The sequence below is a fragment of the Chelmon rostratus genome, chromosome 23, assembly GCF_017976325.1.
Source record: "Chelmon rostratus isolate fCheRos1 chromosome 23, fCheRos1.pri, whole genome shotgun sequence".
In the NCBI taxonomy this organism is placed as follows: Eukaryota; Metazoa; Chordata; class Actinopteri; order Chaetodontiformes; family Chaetodontidae; genus Chelmon; species Chelmon rostratus.
The window spans coordinates 19,667,526-19,687,504 of record NC_055680.1 but is presented as its reverse complement, the minus strand read 5'-3'; the positions used below and the strand labels follow the sequence as shown (position 1 = coordinate 19,687,504).

The 19,979-nt window shown below is 45.5% G+C and overlaps 1 protein-coding gene across 3 annotated transcripts in view; it reads left to right on the top strand.

Moving 5' to 3' along the window:
• The window catches only part of LOC121626461 (RLA class II histocompatibility antigen, DP alpha-1 chain-like), a 36,596-nt gene extending 25,743 nt beyond the window's left edge, over positions 1 to 10,853 (top strand). Inside the window, exons 2-5 of one of the 3 annotated variants that reach the window (XM_041964988.1) lie at positions 2,730 to 2,857; positions 3,342 to 3,587; positions 7,091 to 7,375; positions 10,416 to 10,853. In XM_041964988.1, coding sequence (XP_041820922.1) covers positions 2,730 to 2,857; positions 3,342 to 3,587; positions 7,091 to 7,375; positions 10,416 to 10,537 — 781 coding nt within the window. In that variant the 3' untranslated portion in view covers positions 10,538 to 10,853. Of the gene's footprint in view, positions 1 to 2,673; positions 2,858 to 3,341; positions 3,588 to 7,090; positions 7,376 to 10,415 lie in introns of all 3 variants that reach the window. The other 2 variants (XM_041964991.1, XM_041964989.1) reach the window with 2 other exon arrangements.
• The last annotated feature ends 9,126 nt before the right edge of the window (positions 10,854 to 19,979 follow it).

Below are 19,979 nucleotides of genomic sequence, written 5' to 3'. Positions count from 1 at the left end.
ATAGGTTGATGACATCACACTGTCCTCCACAGGATGATGACATCACACTGTCCTCCACAGGTTGATGACATCACACTGTCCTCCATAGGTTGATGACATCACACTGTCATCCACAGGACGATGACATCACATTGTCCTCCATAGGTTGATGACATCACACTGTCCTCCACAGATGATGAAGTCACTCTGTCCTCCACAGGATGATGACATCACGCTGTCTTCCACAGGATGATGACATCACGCTGTCTTCCACAGGTTGATGACATGACACTGTCCTCCACAGGATGAAGACATCACTCTGTCCTCCACAGGATGAAGACCATGGACTCTGACTCTCTGGGGTGGAGCTGTTTGAACCTTATGTTTGTGACTGAATAACAGCTTTGAGTCTGACTCAGAATCTCCTCTGTCACGGCTGGTTGGTGGTGAGATGCATGCTGGGATACTTGTCTAAAGTGTTCTGATGAACCAGGAGGACTGAGACCTCTTCAGGTCTGAACTGGTCTACACGAAACCCTGAATTTCAACAGACCTGATGATGAATGTCAATGTGGACTGTGACAGACCTGCAGGGGTCAAAGATCATGTCATGGACTCTACCAGTAGGGGGCGTCTGAGCTCCTCTTCTCTCTGCTGCTGGTCTACAACAACCTGCTCCTCCTGGTAACTGGTGAGTCATCAGCAGCTGGGTTTCTGATTGGCTGCTGAGATGGAAGTGAAAGTAAAGACTTTCCACAGAGCTGCTGATGCATTCAGGTGCTGCAGGAAAACTCAGCGTCCTCATATTAACCGTTACTGTCAGAGGTGAAATGTAAACTCCAGGCTTTAGTTGGACGCCTGAAGGCATCGTGTGGTCAGACTGGTTCGGTGGTGAACAGAGAACGAGGAAGCTGGAACTCAAACGACAAACAAGTCGTCACATTAATGAGAATAAAAGTGTCTCATGGTGGACAGTTTACTTTCAGTCTCTTTTCTACACTTGCTTTTATCATCAGGTTTCTAATATCGTACAAACACGAACACATCATGTGAAACCAGGAATTAAACATGGAACCATGAACCTCTCATCGTGAGACGCTTCAGATCAGATCTGGTGCTTCATTTCTTTTTGAAGGAAGTTTTGTTTGTTTGTGTTGTTTGATCAGAAAATCATTTGTTGTTAGTGGATTATTTCCCACAATGCACCACTCAGAGGAAATCAAAGATTAAATCTGACCTCTTTAGAAAAAGCTGCTTCGTCTCTTTGTGAGCAGTGAAGCACTTTCAGGATAGTGATCCGGTTCAGAGAGGTCACATGACCTCTGAACCTGCTGAGGGTCTTCTCACAGGAAGCTTAATAACAGTTCATCACATTACAAATGAAAATGTGGACCGTCATCTTTCTGGGCAGCGCAGCCACATCATCATTATTAAAAAGGCTACAAGACTTCCAAACCAACCACAGCTCGGCTCAGGAAGCCTTCCTGGAAAGTCCTGGTCCTGGTCTCTGGACTGGAGTCCTGCTGAAGATCTTTGGTGGGATTTAAAGAAAGCAGAGAAGAAAACCAGTAAGCTGGAAGCTGTGAGGACATGAACGAGCTGAAACTGAAACAGAAGCTCGTGAGACTCTGCAGCAAATGTTCATCCTCCATCCGGACCTGGACTGACAGGCCCTCCGTCTGGAACTGGAGGCTGGACCGATGTGTCCTCCACTCACCTTCACGGCTGCCTGACCACTGATGAACGTTGAGTTTTATCATCATTTGGATTTATGTTAAAAACATTTTATCATTCAGAAGGTTTTTATCTGAAGAATCTGCTGAAACGTTGTTCTTCATTTCTTACAGTGAAATCAGATCATCTTCATCTTCATCCTCATCCTCATCTTCATCGCAGAGCTTTGTGATGATGCTGCAAACTTCACTTCTCCTCATGGAGTCAGATTCTTTCCCCTCCAGTTCATGAGTTCATGAATGTGAACCTGAACACATCGTTCCATCACTTCCTGTGATGGTCACGTCTTCACGTCTTTGATCTTTGAGGCTGTTTCCTGTTCAGTGCTTCATCATCACATTATTGGATCAATAGTATTGATTCATGAATGTGGAATCAATAGTTTTAGCTGCAGCATCAACAGACAGAGTGAACCCTCACTCAGCAATTAATATAAATATAGAGCAGACGGTCCTAAACAATAAATCAATAATCAATAAAAACAGTCAAAGAGTGTGTGTGTGTGTGTGTGTTTCTGTGTGTGTGTTTCTGTGTGTGTGTTTCTGTGTGTGTGTGTGTGTGTTTGAGTCTAAAGTGTGTGAGACGACTCTCATTAAATTGATCGATCAGTGTCACAGGGTTTGTATCAGTGATCAATGAGTTTTGTTTCAGTTTTTTGTGTCTTCATCGTGTAAAATGATTCAGATTAAACTCAAACACTTCCTGAATTTAAAGACTTTATTGTGAAAAACTCTTAAACTGTCCGACAGGGACCTTTATTCTGAAAAGACTTCATGAAGACAGTATTGATTATTGATCGGGTTGATCTCCAGCTGTCATCACGTCTGTATATTAAAGCTCATGTGTGAGCAGCAGCAGCCTGCGTCTACCCGGACACCGATGACCTCATCTCATCTCTGCTCTGTGATTGGCTGTTCTGTGTGTAAGAGCTCAGCTGCTGCTGGAGTTTCTGTCAGTCCTCCTCAGACTGGTTCAGAGTCTCAGACAGGTTCAGGTCTACAGAGAGTCTCTGACAGGTTCAGGTCTACAGAGAGTCTCAGACTGGTTCAGGTCTACAGAGAGCTGCTGCTGATGAAGATGATGACGATGATGAAGATGATGCTGGTCCTGGTCCTCTCCTGTGTCCTCTGTGTCTCAGCTGACGGTAAGTTTCTGTCTCATGTTTCAGTCCAACTGAAATGTCTGGTGCTTCATACCAACAGACAGACAGACAGACAGTCAGTCAGACAGACAGACAGACAGACAGTCAGACAGACAGTCAGACAGTCAGACAGACAGTCAGTCAGACAGTCAGACAGTCAGACAGACAGTCAGTCAGACAGACAGTCAGACAGTCAGACAGACAGTCAGACAGACAGTCAGACAGTCAGACAGACAGTCAGTCAGTCAGACAGACAGTCAGACTGTCAGACAGTCAGACAGACAGTCAGACAGTCAGACAGACAGTCAGTCAGACAGTCAGACAGTCAGTCAGACAGACAGTCAGACAGACAGACAGTCAGACAGACAGTCAGACAGACAGACAGTCAGACAGTCAGTCAGACAGACAGACAGACAGTCAGTCAGACAGACAGACAGACAGACAGACAGTCAGTCAGTGTGTCAGCAGCTTCTGTTTCTGTTTTCAGTTCTACATGAAGACATTGGTATCAGTGGCTGTTCTTCCTCTGATGGAGAGTTCATGTACACTCTGGACGGTGAAGAGGTTTGGTACGCAGACTTCATCAATCAGAGAGGAGTGGAGCCTCAGCCCAGCTTCATGGATCATATTACTTATCCAGGAGGTTATGAAAGTGCTGTGGCTAATCTACAGATCTGCAAACAGAACCTGAAGGTGGATCTCCAGGCCTATAAGAACCCTCCTCTGCAGCTTGGTGAGAGAAATACAAAACTTTTCTGTTCTATTCTGTCCCCTTGATTCACTTCTTTTTGAAGATATCTGAACTGCTGGCAAAAAGTGAAAATCTGCTTAAATAATATTAATATTTAAGCAGTTATATACTTAAGGAAATATATGCAGCTTTAAATGGGACAAATCACACACAAAGTCCACCTGAATAATTACATTCTCTGAGAACTGTTCTTTATAAATGTGCTGACAATAAAATCAAATGTAGAGTTTAGATTGGTAAAACCTCCTCTGACAGCCTCGTTAACCGAGTTTAACTTGAAGGTTGATTTGTTTTACAAGAATTAATGATTGAAACTCGCCAGGATTTGAGAAAGAAAAGCTCAAATCATTTATTTTCAGATCCATCCATAAATCTATTATCGAGCTGATTCTTTGTGTTCATTACTCAAAGGGGCAAACAATGCTCAATACTGATCAATACCTCAATAACTGTCAAATACTGATTGACAGTTTAATGAACTAAAAGCTGAAACCCTGAACCTGAAGCACACACAAAATGTTTTGACATATTTAATGAGCCCAATGAAAAAAATGAATGAAGCATGCTGACAGTGAATGCTTCTTTGATACATTCACAGCATGGACTGCATTACATTTCATTTTGCTGTTACAAGTTGTATTCAATTGTTATTTTGTTAGACAAAGCTGTAATAACATGATTACAGTCAGTAAAAAGGTGTCACTGTGCTCAGAGGACTTCAGTTTTTAATTCATTAACCAGTCAAATTGTCGTCTTCAAACCCAACTCTTAATCACATCATCTACAAGTCTGCCCGAGACTGAAACTCTCTGTGCTTCTCCTGGAAGTTCAGTCATTTTTTCTCTGTGATGAAAGTGTCTCAGTGGAACTTCAGTACGTCTCTACAGGGAATCAATTTGAGGTTTATTTGTAGAAATGAGATTTCCTCTGTCCTTGGTGTCATCTGCAGCAATGTCAGTTTCTAACTTTAAGCTGCTCACTGGCAGGTTTTCTCCTCCTGTTGACTCTGAAGGAGCTGTTTCACACAGTCAGTATATCAAAGATCATTAATCTGCGGAGCTTTAGTATAATTCCCAAAATAGTATTAGATAGATAGATAGATAGATATACTTTATTTATCCCAAGCTGGGAAATTGCAGTGCAGCAGCAGCATTACACACAGTGAAATAAGTGAAAATAAGACTATAAAGAACAAACTATACATAATAAAATATAAAAAATAGCGAGCAGTAAAAAGATTATATACATAACAAAATAATAAAATAGCCAAATAGTAAACAGTAGTAAAAAGTATTGCACAAAAGGAATATCAAATGCAAATGAATATCAAAATAAGAATATCAAAAGCAAATGGCAGTGAAAATTAAGTGTACCGTGACTGTAAGAACAAACTATATATAATAAAATATCGAAATAGCAGCAGTAAAAAATTATATACATAATAATAAAATATCAAAAGCAAACAGTCGTGGTAAGAAGTATTGTATTATTATTATTATCTTCAGCTGTTATTGTACAGTGTAATGGCATGTGGTAGGACAGATTTCCTGTATCTGTCCCTTCGACAGCGGAGCTGTAGCAGCCTGTGGGAGAAGGTGCTCCGCTGTCTGTCCACTGTGTGATGGAGAGGGTGCTGATCATTGTCCATGATGGATAGCAGTTTATTCAGCGTCCTCCTCTCCACCACAGTCTGAAAAGACTCAAGTCTGAGTCCAAGTACAGAGCCAGCCTTCTTGATGATCTTATCAAGTCTGTTGGTGTCGCTGGCTCTGATGCTGCTGCCCCAACAAACAACAGCAGAGAAGATGGCGCTGGCAACAACAGACTGGTAGAAGATCTCCAACATTTTGCTGCACACGTTGAAGGATCTCAGTTTCCTCAGGAAGTAGAGTCTACTCATCCCCTTCTTGTACACAGTCTCTGTGTTGGATTTCCAGTCCAGTCTGTTGTCGATCACCACTCCGAGGTATTTGTAGTCCTCCACCTCCTCCACCACCTCCCCTCTGATCCGTAGTGGCTGTGAAGGCGTCTTCTTCCTCCTGAAGTCTTTCACCATCTCTCTTGTCTTGCTGATGTTCAGCCTCAGGTGGTTTTGTTCGGACCACTCGACAAAGTTGTCTATCAGTGTCCTGTACTCCCCCTCCTCTCCCTCTCTTATACACCCGACAACAGCTGAGTCATCAGAGAACTTCTGCAGGTGACATGACTCAGAGTTGTACTTAAAGTCAGTGGTGTATAAGGTGAGGAGGAAGGGAGAAAGCACAGTCCCCTGTGGAGCTCCTGTATCACTGACCACCACATCAGACAGCCCGCTGCCCAGACGGACAAACTGTGGCCACCTGTCAGGTAGTCAGTAATCCAGGAGATCACTGCGTCGTTAACACCCATCCCCCGCAGCTTCTCACCCAATAGCAGAGGTTGAATGGTGTTGAAGGCACTGGAGAAATCAAAGAATGTGATTCTTACAGTGCCTCCTCCACCATCAATATGCATATGGGCTCGTTGCAGCAGGTAAATGACAGCGTCATCGACACCTAAATGGGGCTGATAGGCAAACTGCAGGGGGTCCAGGAATGTCTTCACCTGTGGACTTATTATTATTACAAGTAATACTATTAATAATAATAATAATAATTTATGCTGGACCTAAGTGTGGACAAACCGACTGTTGCACACTGTCATTTTGCACAAATGCACTACTGTGCACATATTTAACTGCTCGAATGTTTATCCTGTATAGCTTAGTTTTATATTTTTATTTCACAATTTTTTCTTCTATTGTTATTTTGTATTGTATTTTACCACTTACTTGAAAGTTGTTCTTGTTCTTATTTTACATGTCCTTGTGTGTCCACCTTTTGAGCTGCTGGAACTGCAAATTTCTCTTTGGAGATGAATAAAGTATCTATCTATCTATCTATCTATCTGTCTGTCTGTCTGTCTGTCTAACTGTCTAACTGTCAAACAATAATTGTACTACTGATAATAATAATATAATGCTAAACTTAAGTTGCAGCTCTCATGTAGGAGTACTTTACAAGAAAGAAATCATATGCACCAAGTGAGTGAAAAGACAGAATGGACATAAAAACAGACAAAAATGAATGCAAAATAAGATGGAGAATAAAACCCACATGATGATGATAGAGATAAAAATAGAAATAAGGACAATGCATAAAACCACTGCATAAAATAATAAAATAGAGGTGGAATAGAGTACATAAAAAAATACAACATTTTAAAAGAAGTGGAGCAGCTCATCAGTATGAGGCAAAGCACAAAGTCTCCGGCCTGCATCAGGAAGTCAGAGCGAGTTAAAGAAGAACCAAGACCCAAGAATTGCAATAATCATGCATGTACATTAACTTAATCACATTTTTTTTCAGTAAGGAGAAAATTTCCTACTACAAAATAACACCCCACAGTGAAATGGTGGAGGCTATAATATATGACTTTCCAATGAATGCATCATTGTTTCTGAACAGATCCTCCCTCCAGCCCGATGATCTACCCCAGAGACAACGTGGAGCTGGGACAGAAGAACACCCTCATCTGTCATGTGACGGGTTTCTTTCCTGCTCCTGTAAAGATCTCCTGGACAAAGAACGGACAGAAGGTGACTGAAGGAACCAGCATCAATGTTCCCTACCCCAACAAAGACGGTTCCTTCAGCCAGGCCTCCAGACTGGACTTCATCCCACAGCAGGGAGACATTTACAGCTGTACAGTGGAACATCTGGCCCTGGACGAACCACTGACCAGAATGTGGGGTGAGAAAACTTTATTTAAATTCACACAAAAGCAGACGAACAGCTGAATAACTGGACAAAACACAACTGACATAGGTCAGTTTGTTTCTTTCTCCAGATGTGGAGGTGAAGCAGTGTGTTAATGTTTCTGTCTCCAGATGTGGAGGTGAAGCAGTGTGTTAATGTTTCTGTGTTTCTGTTTCCAGATGTGGAGGTGAAGCAGTGTGTTAATGTTTCTGTGTTTCTGTTTCCAGATGTGGAGGTGAAGCAGTGTGTTAATGTTTCTGTGTTTGTGTCTCCAGATGTGGAGGTGAAGCAGTGTGTTAATGTTTCTGTCTCCAGATGTGGAGGTGAAGCAGTGTGTTAATGTTTCTGTGTTTCTGTCTCCAGATGTGGAGGTGAAGCAGTGTGTTAATGTTTCTGTGTTTGTGTTTCCAGATGTGGAGGTGAAGCAGTGTGTTAATGTTTCTGTCTCCAGATGTGGAGGTGAAGCAGTGTGTTAATGTTTCTGTGTTTCTGTTTCCAGATGTGGAGGTGAAGCAGTGTGTTAATGTTTCTGTCTCCAGATGTGGAGGTGAAGCAGTGTGTTAATGTTTCTGTGTTTGTGTCTCCAGATGTGGAGGTGAAGCAGTGTGTTAATGTTTCTGTGTTTCTGTTTCCAGATGTGGAGGTGAAGCAGTGTGTTAATGTTTCTGTCTCCAGATGTGGAGGTGAAGCAGTGTGTTAATGTTTGTTTTCTGTCTCCAGATGTGGAGGTGAAGCAGTGTGTTAATGTTTCTGTGTTTCTGTCTCCAGATGTGGAGGTGAAGCAGTGTGTTAATGTTTCTGTGTTTGTGTTTCCAGATGTGGAGGTGAAGCAGTGTGTTAATGTTTCTGTTCCAGATGTGGAGGTGAAGCAGTGTGTTAATGTTTCTGTCTCCAGATGTGGAGGTGAAGCAGTGTGTTAATGTTTCTGTGTTTATGTCTCCAGATGTGGAGGTGAAGCAGTGTGTTAATGTTTCTGTCTCCAGATGTGGAGGTGAAGCAGTGTGTTAATGTTTCTGTGTTTCTGTCTCCAGATGTGGAGGTGAAGCAGTGTGTTAATGTTTCTGTGTTTGTGTCTCCAGATGTGGAGGTGAAGCAGTGTGTTAATGTTTCTGTGTTTATGTCTCCAGATGTGGAGGTGAAGCAGTGTGTTAATGTTTCTGTGTTTGTGTCTCCAGATGTGGAGGTGAAGCAGTGTGTTAATGTTTCTGTGTTTGTGTTTCCAGATGTGGAGGTGAAGCAGTGTGTTAATGTTTCTGTCTCCAGATGTGGAGGTGAAGCAGTGTGTTAATGTTTCTGTGTTTCTGTCTCCAGATGTGGAGGTGAAGCAGTGTGTTAATGTTTCTGTGTTTATGTCTCCAGATGTGGAGGTGAAGCAGTGTGTTAATGTTTCTGTGTTTATGTCTCCAGATGTGGAGGTGAAGCAGTGTGTTAATGTTTCTGTTACCAGATGTGGAGGTGAAGCAGTGTGTTAATGTTTCTGTGTTTCTGTCTCCAGATGTGGAGGTGAAGCAGTGTGTTAATGTTTCTGTGTTTCTGTCTCCAGATGTGGAGGTGAAGCAGTGTGTCAATGTTTCTGTCTCCAGATGTGGAGGTGAAGCAGTGTGTTAATGTTTCTGTGTTTCCTGTCTCCAGATGTGGAGGTGAAGCAGTGTGTTAATGTTTCTGTGTTTATGTCTCCAGATGTGGAGGTGAAGCAGTGTGTTAATGTTTCTGTGTTTGTGTTTCCAGATGTGGAGGTGAAGCAGTGTGTTAATGTTTCTGTGTTTCTGTTTCCAGATGTGGAGGTGAAGCAGTGTGTTAATGTTTCTGTCTCCAGATGTGGAGGTGAAGCAGTGTGTTAATGTTTCTGTGTTTCTGTTTCCAGATGTGGAGGTGAAGCAGTGTGTTAATGTTTCTGTCTCCAGATGTGGAGGTGAAGCAGTGTGTTAATGTTTCTGTGTTTGTGTCTCCAGATGTGGAGGTGAAGCAGTGTGTTAATGTTTCTGTGTTTCTGTTTCCAGATGTGGAGGTGAAGCAGTGTGTTAATGTTTCTGTCTCCAGATGTGGAGGTGAAGCAGTGTGTTAATGTTTCTGTGTTTCTGTCTCCAGATGTGGAGGTGAAGCAGTGTGTTAATGTTTCTGTGTTTATGTCTCCAGATGTGGAGGTGAAGCAGTGTGTTAATGTTTCTGTGTTTATGTCTCCAGATGTGGAGGTGAAGCAGTGTGTTCATGTTTCTGTGTTTGTGTTTCCAGATGTGGAGGTGAAGCAGTGTGTTAATGTTTCTGTCTCCAGATGTGGAGGTGAAGCAGTGTGTTAATGTTTCTGTCTCCAGATGTGGAGGTGAAGCAGTGTGTTAATGTTTCTGTTTCCAGATGTGGAGGTGAAGCAGTGTGTTAATGTTTCTGTGTTTCTGTCTCCAGATGTGGAGGTGAAGCAGTGTGTTAATGTTTCTGTCTCCAGATGTGGAGGTGAAGCAGTGTGTTAATGTTTCTGTGTTTGTGTTTCCAGATGTGGAGGTGAAGCAGTGTGTTAATGTTTCTGTCTCCAGATGTGGAGGTGAAGCAGTGTGTTAATGTTTCTGTGTTTGTGTTTCCAGATGTGGAGGTGAAGCAGTGTGTTAATGTTTCTGTGTTTGTGTCTCCAGATGTGGAGGTGAAGCAGTGTGTTAATGTTTCTGTGTTTTCTGTTTCCAGATGTGGAGGTGAAGCAGTGTGTTAATGTTTCTGTCTCCAGATGTGGAGGTGAAGCAGTGTGTTAATGTTTCTGTGTTTGTGTTTCCAGATGTGGAGGTGAAGCAGTGTGTTAATGTTTCTGTCTCCAGATGTGGAGGTGAAGCAGTGTGTTAATGTTTCTGTGTTTGTGTCTCCAGATGTGGAGGTGAAGCAGTGTGTTAATGTTTCTGTGTTTGTGTTTCCAGATGTGGAGGTGAAGCAGTGTGTTAATGTTTCTGTCTCCAGATGTGGAGGTGAAGCAGTGTGTTAATGTTTCTGTGTTTTCTGTCTCCAGATGTGGAGGTGAAGCAGTGTGTTAATGTTTCTGTGTTTGTGTTTCCAGATGTGGAGGTGAAGCAGCCTGGTATTGGACCTGCAGTGTTTTGTGGACTTGGTCTGACTGTTGGTCTGCTCGGTGTGGCTGCTGGAACCTTCTTCCTCATCAAAGGAAACGAGTGCAGCTGATTGGTCGGGGCTGATGATGTCGTCGGTTTTCATGTACAGAGGTTTGAGGAGCTGCTGCTTCCTGAAGCTTTATCTTGTTTCTGTCTGGTTGATGTAGATAAAATTTACCTGAATGAATCAGTGCTAACACACATAAATAACCACATTCAGAACACAACCTGTGTCTTACATTGTGGTCGGTGGACAGTATCATTTTATAAACATATTCTCACATGAAGAGTGTTTTTATGAGTCAACAATAATAATCAATTAACTGATGAATGAATGAATCAATGTAAAATATGAACATCAATAAAGTCTCATCTGTGTGACAAAGGTTTGGTTATCAATCAGTTTGTTTTTGTAAAACTGACATAAACTGGCATATCAATGAGGATAGTACAACCCCATCTCCAAAAACGTTGGGACACTGTGTAAACCACTGAAAGCCCCATGTTTAGTTCCAAATAACACAATGACAACACATGAAGATCAAGATCAAGGTTCAAGATTCCTTTATTGTCATTGAGCATGGACATGTCAACGAAATTTGCATTGCAACCCCCATGTAAGATAATAAGAAAGATAATAAAATAAAATAAAGATAAAAGAATAAAATAAATGAACATGCAGTAATAATATGCTAAGACAATAAAAATATACCAAAAACAGCTGACTACACTAAAATGTATATACTGAAATGGAGCTGACATTTATTTCAGCGTGTCTGTACTTAAATGTTAAGAGAATGTTAACAGAAGGTGCAGGTGGAGGTGGAGGTGGAGGTGTAGGTGTAAAGTGCGGTGTGCAGTGTTCACAGTCCTCACAGTCTCTCTCTCCAGTGGGGGGCTGCTGGGTGTGATAGCTCTGACAGCTCTGGGGAAGAAGCTGTCCCTCAGTCTGTTGGTGGTGGTGCGGATGTTCCTGTACCGCTTTCCTGATGGAGGCGGTACAAACAGTCTGTGGCCCGGGTGGCTGGGGTCCGTGGCGATGGATCTCGCCCTCTTCCTGACCCGGTCTTCATATATAGAGTTTGGCATCGTCTTGCTGAAAAAGACGTCGTCGCCACGGCAGCATGTCGCTGAATATAGGGTTCAGCATTAATGTGCACTGATGACCCCCCACACCGTCGCGGATGCTGGCTGAACTGGGTGCTGATAACGAGCCGGATGGTCCCTGTCCTCTTCAGCAGTGTCCATGATCTCCAAAAAGAATTTCAAACTTTGACTCGTCAGACCACAGGACAGTTTTCCACTTCGCCTCAGTTTGTCTCATTGAGCTCAGGACCAGGGAGGGATCTGGATCTGGATGGTAGAGTTTCAGCTTCATTTGTGGCTGCAGTGATGAACTTTGTTCACAGACTCTGGTTTTTGGAAGTGTTCCTGAGCTCATGCAGCAAGTCCACTACAGAATCCAGGTCTAAGCAGTGCTGTCTGAGGCCAGGACCTTAGGACCAGCCAGTGTTGGTTTTCAGAGATTTCTTCAAATATTCTGAATCTTTGAATGGCATTATGTTCTGTAGACAATGAAATCTTAAGGTTATGGGTATAACCCCGGTTCTCTGATTAGCATGAGTGAGTGTCTCACTATGGGGAACGCCTCCTGCGTGACCTCATCAGAAGCACAATAACACTGCGCGAGCCTCCGATTGGCTGGCATGAGTGACTGATCGACAGTGTCAAATGCCCTTTTGAGGTCCAAAAAACAGCTCCCACACAGCTGTTCCTATCTAGAAGGCACTTAGTTCTTTCCATAAACATAGTCATGGCTGATTCTGTGGAATGATGTGGCCGGAATCCAAACTGCATCGAGTGTAGTGTTGTCGAACCCATATTAAGATGTTCTATTAACTGTGTGGCTACCCATTTTTCTATTATTTTAGAGATGACCGGAAGAATACTAATTGGTCTGTAGTTGTTTAATTCAGATTTACTCCCTGATTTAAAGATTGGAGTTATCACGCTCACCTTCCAGTTGTTCGGGACAACGGAGTGCTTAATAGATATATTTATCAACTGTGTAATGGGGCGAACCAGGGACTCTTTGTGATATATTAGAAAATTTATGTCAAGTCCATGAACATCCTTGGCATTAGATTTGTTAAGAGCGCAAATGATTTTCATTCCCTCTTTTTCAGAGATTTCGCTTATGTTAAAGATGCGGTGTTCGCGATTGACTGGATCGTAAACACAACCAGGGGTAGTGAACAGACGTGATATTTCTTGAATAGAGTTTATAATGAAGAATTAAATTCTGTAGCCAAAATGGCCGGATCGTTCACTAGCTGATTCTTTATATTTATCTCCATTCCTTTACTGTTTGGTTTGGTCTGTCGACCGGATAGTTTATTGATCTCCTTCCATACCTTTTTTGGATTTCCTTTAGCAGACTCAATTATATTCCGAAAATAGTTTGCTTTTGTTTTTCGTAAGGATGATGTGACTTTCTGTAACGGCCCTGGTGAGCTCAGACCCAGACGCAGAGAAAAACACAGGAGGCAGGTGGAAGTTGAAACAAAAATCACTGTCTTTACTAAGTTATCAAAAAAAGCCAAACACAAGGAGTCCACTAAGGCAAACAGAACAGACAGGAAAAAGGCAAAACTCTTCAAAAACTATGGCAGGGAAATTCAACAAACACTGGAAGCCAAACGTAGCTAAGCACAAGGAAATATCACTAGGAACAAAGACAATCTGGCAGAGACATGTGGAACTGGTGGGGATATATACACAAAGGGAAGGGAGGGAGACTAATCAGGGGCAGGTGAGTAAGTGGCCTCAGGTGGGGTTGATGAGAGGCGGGAAAACACAGGAAACTGGAATGACACAAGAGGTAGAGTTACAAAAATAAAACAGGAAACATGACAGGAATGTTACAGTACCCCCCCCCCTTTAATGGACGGCTCCAGACGTCCCATGCTGGTCTGCATGACGCTCGTGAAAATCCCTTATGAGGGACTTATCCAGGATGTCCCTAGATGGGACCCAGGACCTCTCTTCAGGACCATATCCCTCCCAATCAGCCAGGTATCGGCAACCTCTACCCCTGCGGCGGACAGCCAGCAGGCGCTTCACAGTAAAAGCAGGCCCTCCATCGATGACCCGGGCGGGCGGAGGGGGTTTGGAGGCGGGGACCAAGGGACTGATTTTCACAGGTTTGATTTTGGAGACGTGAAAGGTGGGATGCACTTTCATGGTTCTGGGAAGACGTAATTGCACAGCCACAGGATTAATGATCTTGGAGATGGGGAAGTGGCCAACAAACCTGGGAGCCAACTTGCGACTTTCCACACGGAGAGGCAGGTCTTGAGTGGAGAGCCAAACCCTCTGTCCCACACGGTAACGAGGAGCTGGAGTACGTCGTTTGTCAGCCTCCTTCTTGTAGCGTCCTGAGGCCCGAAGAAGAGCTGCCCGAGCCCTCTTCCAGGCAAGGTGACAACGACGGACCAGGGCCTGAGCAGACGGGACGGCAACCTCACCCTCTTGGTCTGGAAACAGTGGTGGCTGGTACCCATAAACACAGTGAAAGGGGGACAGACCAGTGGCAGAAACAGGAAGTGAGTTATGAGCATACTCAATCCATACCAACTGTTCACTCCACAGGGATGGATTCTGGGAGACTAAGCATCTGAGAGCTGTTTCGAGTTCCTGATTGTAACGTTCTGTCTGGCCATTAGATTGTGGATGAAAACCAGAGGAGAGGCTGGCTTTGGCACCAATCAGTCAGCAGAACTCCTTCCAGAATCGGGAGGCAAACTGAGGCCCTCTATCTGAAACAACATCTTGTGGCAAGCCATGCAGACGAAAGACATGAGACAACATGACCTGTGCCGTCTCCTTAGCAGAGGGGAGTTTGGCCAAAGGAACAAAGTGTGCCATTTTGGAAAAGCGATCGATAATGGTGAGTATGACGGTGTTACCTTCGGAGCGGGGCAAGCCCGTGACAAAGTCCAACGATATGTGGGACCAGGGTCGTCGGGGTACTGGGAGAGGGCGGAGCAGCCCATGCGGTCGTTGCCGTGAGGTCTTATTCTGGGCACAAACAGAACAGGCAGAGACAAATTCCCCCACATCCTCCACTAAGGAAGGCCACCAAAATCGCTGCTTAAGCAGACTGACAGTCCGACTCACCCCTGGATGGCAGCTCAGCCTGGAGGCATGAGCCCATTGCAGCACCCGTGGACGAAGCGGGATAGGGACGAAGAGGAGGTTCTGAGGACATCCGTCCGGAACTTTAGCCCCCTCCAGTGCTCGCCTCACCTCACTCTCAATGTCCCAAGTCACAGCTCCAATCACACAGGCAGCAGGCAGAATGGTAGAGGGAGACCTAGGAAGGTCATCAGGTTCGAACTGGCGGGAGAGGGCATCAGGTTTGGTGTTCCTGGAGCCAGGGCGATAAGACAGGGTGAAGTTGAAACGGGTAAAAAACAGGGCCCACCTGGCTTGACGAGAGTTCAACCTCCTGGCTGTTCTGATGTATTCCAGGTTCTTATGGTCCGTCCATACAAGGAATGGCTGTTCAGCCCCCTCCAGCCAGTGTCTCCACTCTTCCAAGGCCAACTTTACGGCCAACAACTCACATCATAGTTTTTCTCTGCTTTGGACAGTTTTCTGGAAAAGAAAGCACATGGGTGAACCTTATTGTCTTTGAGAGAGCGTTGAGAAAGCACCGCCCCGACCCCCACATCTGAGGCATCAACCTCAACGATGAACTGAAGCTTGGGGTCGGGCATGGAGAGGATGGGTGAGGAGGTGAACCGGTGCTTCAGGGTATTGAAGGCCTCTTCTGCTTGAGTGTTCCACTGAAACTTAGAACCAGGAGAAGTGAGGGCATGTAAAGGGGCTGCTATGGAGCTGTAGTTCCTGACAAAGCGTCGGTAGAAGTTAGCAAACCCCAAGAATCTCTGCACCTGCTTGCGGTCAGAAGGTGTTGCCCACTTAACCACTGCACTAACCTTGGCAGGATCCATTTGGATACTTCCAGGTGACACAATGAACCCCAGGAAAGAGACTGACTGCTGGTGAAACTCACATTTCTCTGCCTTGACGAAAAGCTGATTCTCCAACAGCCGCTGAAGAACCTGCCGGACATGCTGGACATGCTCATTCTCATTCTTAGAAAAAATCAAAATATCATCCAGGTAGACAAAGACAAAACGGTTAAGCATATCACGAAGAACATCATTGACCAGGGATTGAAAGACTGCTGGGGCATTAGTGAGTCCGAAAGGCATCACCAGATACTCATAATGGCCATTTGGGGTGTTGAAGGCAGTCTTCCACTCATCCCCCTCCCTAATACGAACAAGGTGGTAAGCATTTCTGAGATCGAGCTTAGTAAAAAAGGTGGCTCCTTGCAACAGTTCAAAGGCAGAAAACATAAGAGGGAGGGGGTACCTGTTCTTGATGGTGATGTCGTTGAGGCCCCTGTAGTCAATGCACGTCGCAGGGTCTTGTCCTTCTTATCCACAAAGAAAAATCCAGCACCAGCAGGAGAAGAAGAGGGGCGGATAATGCCAGCAGCTAAGGAGCTCTGGATGTATTGCTTCATGGCTTCCCTCTCAGGGGCTGACAGGGAGTAGAGGCGGCCCTTGGGGGGGGGGGGTCCCAGGGAGAAGGTCGATAGCACAATCATAAGGTCTGTGTGGAGGCAGTGAAGTTGCACGAGCCTTGTTGAAAACCTCCTTCAAATCCATGTAAGCAGAGGGAACGCCAGACAGATCAGGGAACTCTGAGGAGGGGTCAACAGGCTTGGGGAGATCAGCAGATAGGAGACAGGATGAATAACATTGGTTACTCCAGCCCAGGATGGTGCCAGTAGCCCAGTCTATATGCGGATTGTGCTTAGTTAGCCACGGAAAACCAAGAATGAGAGGAAGTTCAGGAGAGTCAATGATGTAAAAAGAAATAGTCTCTGAATGGTTACCTGACATGAGGAGGGCGAGGGCTGGAGTCTGGAGTGACACATGACAGAGGAGACGACCATCAAGGGCGTGGGCCACCAGGGGGGAGGGGAGAGGCTTGAGTTGCAGCTGGAGCTGGTGAGCGAGGCCTTGATTCATAAAGTTTTCATCAGCTCCGGAGTCCACGAAAGCAGCCAATTCCAGGGAAACCACAGGAGATGAAATATGGGCCTGGGTGAGTGCATGGGAGGGTTTTGTAGAAAAAGTTCTGCTCACCAGTAACCCTCCATTTACTGATGAGCACCGCCTTTTACTTGGCAAGCTGCCAGGAAATGTCCTTTGAGACCACAGTAAATGCATCTTCCCTCTCTAAAGCGGCGCTGTCGCTCCTCTGGGGAAAGCTGAGTTCAGCCCACCTGCATAGGTTCCTCCTTTTCCCCAGGAGATGCTGTAACTTCCTCCCTGGAGCTCCCAGAAAAACTGGAATGAAGCTTGGTAGGAGACCAGGAGGTGGGCTGCCCCCAGTGGCCAGGGGTTCTCCTCTCAGCCTGAGTCTTTTCTCTCCTTCTTTCAAACAAGCGATTATCAATTTTGATGGCTAGGGCAACAAGAGCATCAAAGTCTGAGGGCAAATCAAGTGGAGCGAGGTGATCCTTAATCTCATTAGACAGGCTATGCAGGAATGTGTCAGACAGAGACTGAGTGTTCCATTCGCTGTCAGCAGCCAGAGTCCGAAAGCGAATGGCGTGGTCTGCAACACGGCTGTTGCCCTGTTTAAGAGCCAACAAACCCCGGGCTGCCTCTCCACCAGGGGTGCAATGTCCAAAAACCCTTTTTAGGGCAGCAGAAAAAGTCTCCTCAGACTGGCATACAGGTGACTGTCTGTCCCATTCAGCAGTAGCCCACTCCCGTGCTCTTCCAGTGAGGTTGGTGATCATGAAGGCAACACGGGAATGGTCAGTGGGAAACGCTGATGGCTGGAGGCCAAATGTTAGAGAGCAGAGAGTCAGAAAGGAGCGGCAGGTCTCAGGGTCACCGTCATACCTTTCAATGGGTGGAGCACGTGGTTCATGGCGAAGGACCGGCTGGGGATCAGGCGTGGCTGTGGAGGCAGGGGGGGCAGGCGGAGTAGAGGCAGCCTCTGCCGGAGCTTGCTTGCCAAGAAGCGTTAAACACTGCTGGAGCTGGGTTGTGAGTGCGAGAAGCTGCTCCTTCATGGCATTCTGGAAGGCATCTTGGCGTACATGAAGCTCTTGAACACCTCCGCCCAACTTGTTCATCACCTGTTCATGGTCCTTCAGTCGCTGCCCTTGCGACTGGAGAGCAGCACGGAGAGCGTCATTCTCTGCTGGGTCTGACATGGCCAGATTGTACTGTAACGGCCCTGGTGAGCTCAGACCCAGACGCAGAGAAAAACACAGGAGGCAGGTGGAAGTTGAAACAAAAATCACTGTCTTTACTAAGTTATCAAAAAAAGCCAAACACGAGGAGTCCACGAAGGCAAACAATACAGACAGGAAAAAGGCAAAACTCTTCAAAAACTATGGCAGGGAAATTCAACAAACACTGGAAGCCAAACGTAGCTAAGCACAAGGAAATATCACTAGGAACAAAGACAATCTGGCAGAGACATGTGGAACTGGTGGGGATATATACACAAAGGGAAGGGAGGGAGACTAATCAGGGGCAGGTGAGTAAGTGGCCTCAGGTGTGGTTGATGAGAGGCGGGAAAACACAGGAAACTGGAATGACACAAGAGGTAGAGTTACAAAAATAAAACAGGAAACATGACAGGAATGTTACACTTTCATGCTGAGGTGAAATTTTGGCGGTCAATAATCAGCCCAGATTTCAATGAATTTTTGAGTGTCTGGTCTCTAATTTTTAACAGTGTGCCACATTCTTTAGTGAACCATGGAAGGGAGATGGATTTCCTGGTCCTGGCGTTCCCTTTCCTGGAGAAAGACAACATAACCTCCCTGATTTTATTGGAGATAGAGTCAGGGCTTTGGTTTATATCATAACAAGAAATAAGATTATCCCATTGTAGCTCCTTGAGAACTTTGTCAATATTTGGTTGTTGATTCTTCGGAATGAAGTTATAGTTCGAGGACTTATTAGACAGAGATGTATGAGACTTTAGGAGACGATTTTTATTTAACTTACGGGAAAAGAAGATTACATTATGATCTGAATGCAATCCAAGATGGCGGCGCGTGCAGACGCAGCGGCTCGTAGCTCCCGTGTTTACGTTTTTGTTTGTTTGTTTTTACTCGTTTCCACTTTTACTACTCTTTTGGATGCTCTGACACAGTACAGCAGGTCTGAACTGTGGAACTTTGGAGTACAGTTCGGACTTCACACATGCCCTAAACTGGACTTTATTCCACCGGACTGCTACAGACCCCAGAGCCCACCACCATCCCCCCACTGCTGCCAAGGAGACGGAGGAGGCACCGTAAAGGATAAGGATAGTCTCTCACCGGATGGACAGCTGTGTTACCGTTGTCACAGAGACCTGGCTGGACAACAACATCCCAGACGCAGCGGTGGAGATAGCGGGGCGCTCTCTGTTCCGGGCGGACAGGACTGCAGCTTCAGGTAAGAGCAGAGGCGGAGGCTTGGCGCTGTATGTACACAATGCCTGGTGTACAGCCACACGCACCGTCAGCACGTTCTGCTCTCCTGATCTGGAATACCTGGTGGTGAAATGCCGACCGTTCAAGCTGGTTAGAGAACTCTCGTCCGTTGTTATTGTGGCCGCTTACATCCCACCGCGGGCTAATGCTAAGTTAGCATTAGAGGAGCTGTACTGCCTGATCAGCGGGCAGATGAACGACAACCCGGAGGCGGCCGTGATTGTGGCGGGGGACTTTAATCACGTTGAACTGAAGGCGGTGTTTCCCAAATTTCACAAGTACATAAAGTTTCCTACCAGAGACAGTAACATTTTGGATCAAGTTTACTGCAACATCCCTGCTGCTTACAAGGCTGTAGCAGCTCCACACCTGGGCATGTCAGACCACATCTCAGTTAAACTCATTCCTGCCTACAAGCCTCTGGCCTGCAGAACAAAGCCGACCACCAGGACAGGACAGATATGGACTGAGGCGGCCTCCTCTGCCCTTCAGGACTGCTTCGAGCTGACAGACTGGACTGTGTTCAGAGAAGAGTCCGACCTTGAGGAGTACACATCATCTGTATTGTCCTATGTTCAGTTCTGCACTGATGCTGTCCTCCCTGTTAAGACCATCACAGTGTTTCCCAACCAGAAACCATGGCTGGACAGCACAGTGCGGTCCCTGCTGAAAGCCCGGGATACTGCCTACAGATCTGGAGACAGGCTGGCTTATGGCAGGGCTCGAGCAGAGCTGAAGAAAGGAATGAAGCAGGCCAAGCTCCGGTACAAAAACAAAATTGAAGAACACTTCAAGAACAACAACCCCCAGAACATGTGGAGAGGCATCAGAACCATAACGGACTACAAGCCGAACACTCAGCTCACCAGCCACGACCCCGCCCTGCCTGACACCTTAAACAGCTTCTTTGCCCGCTTGGACA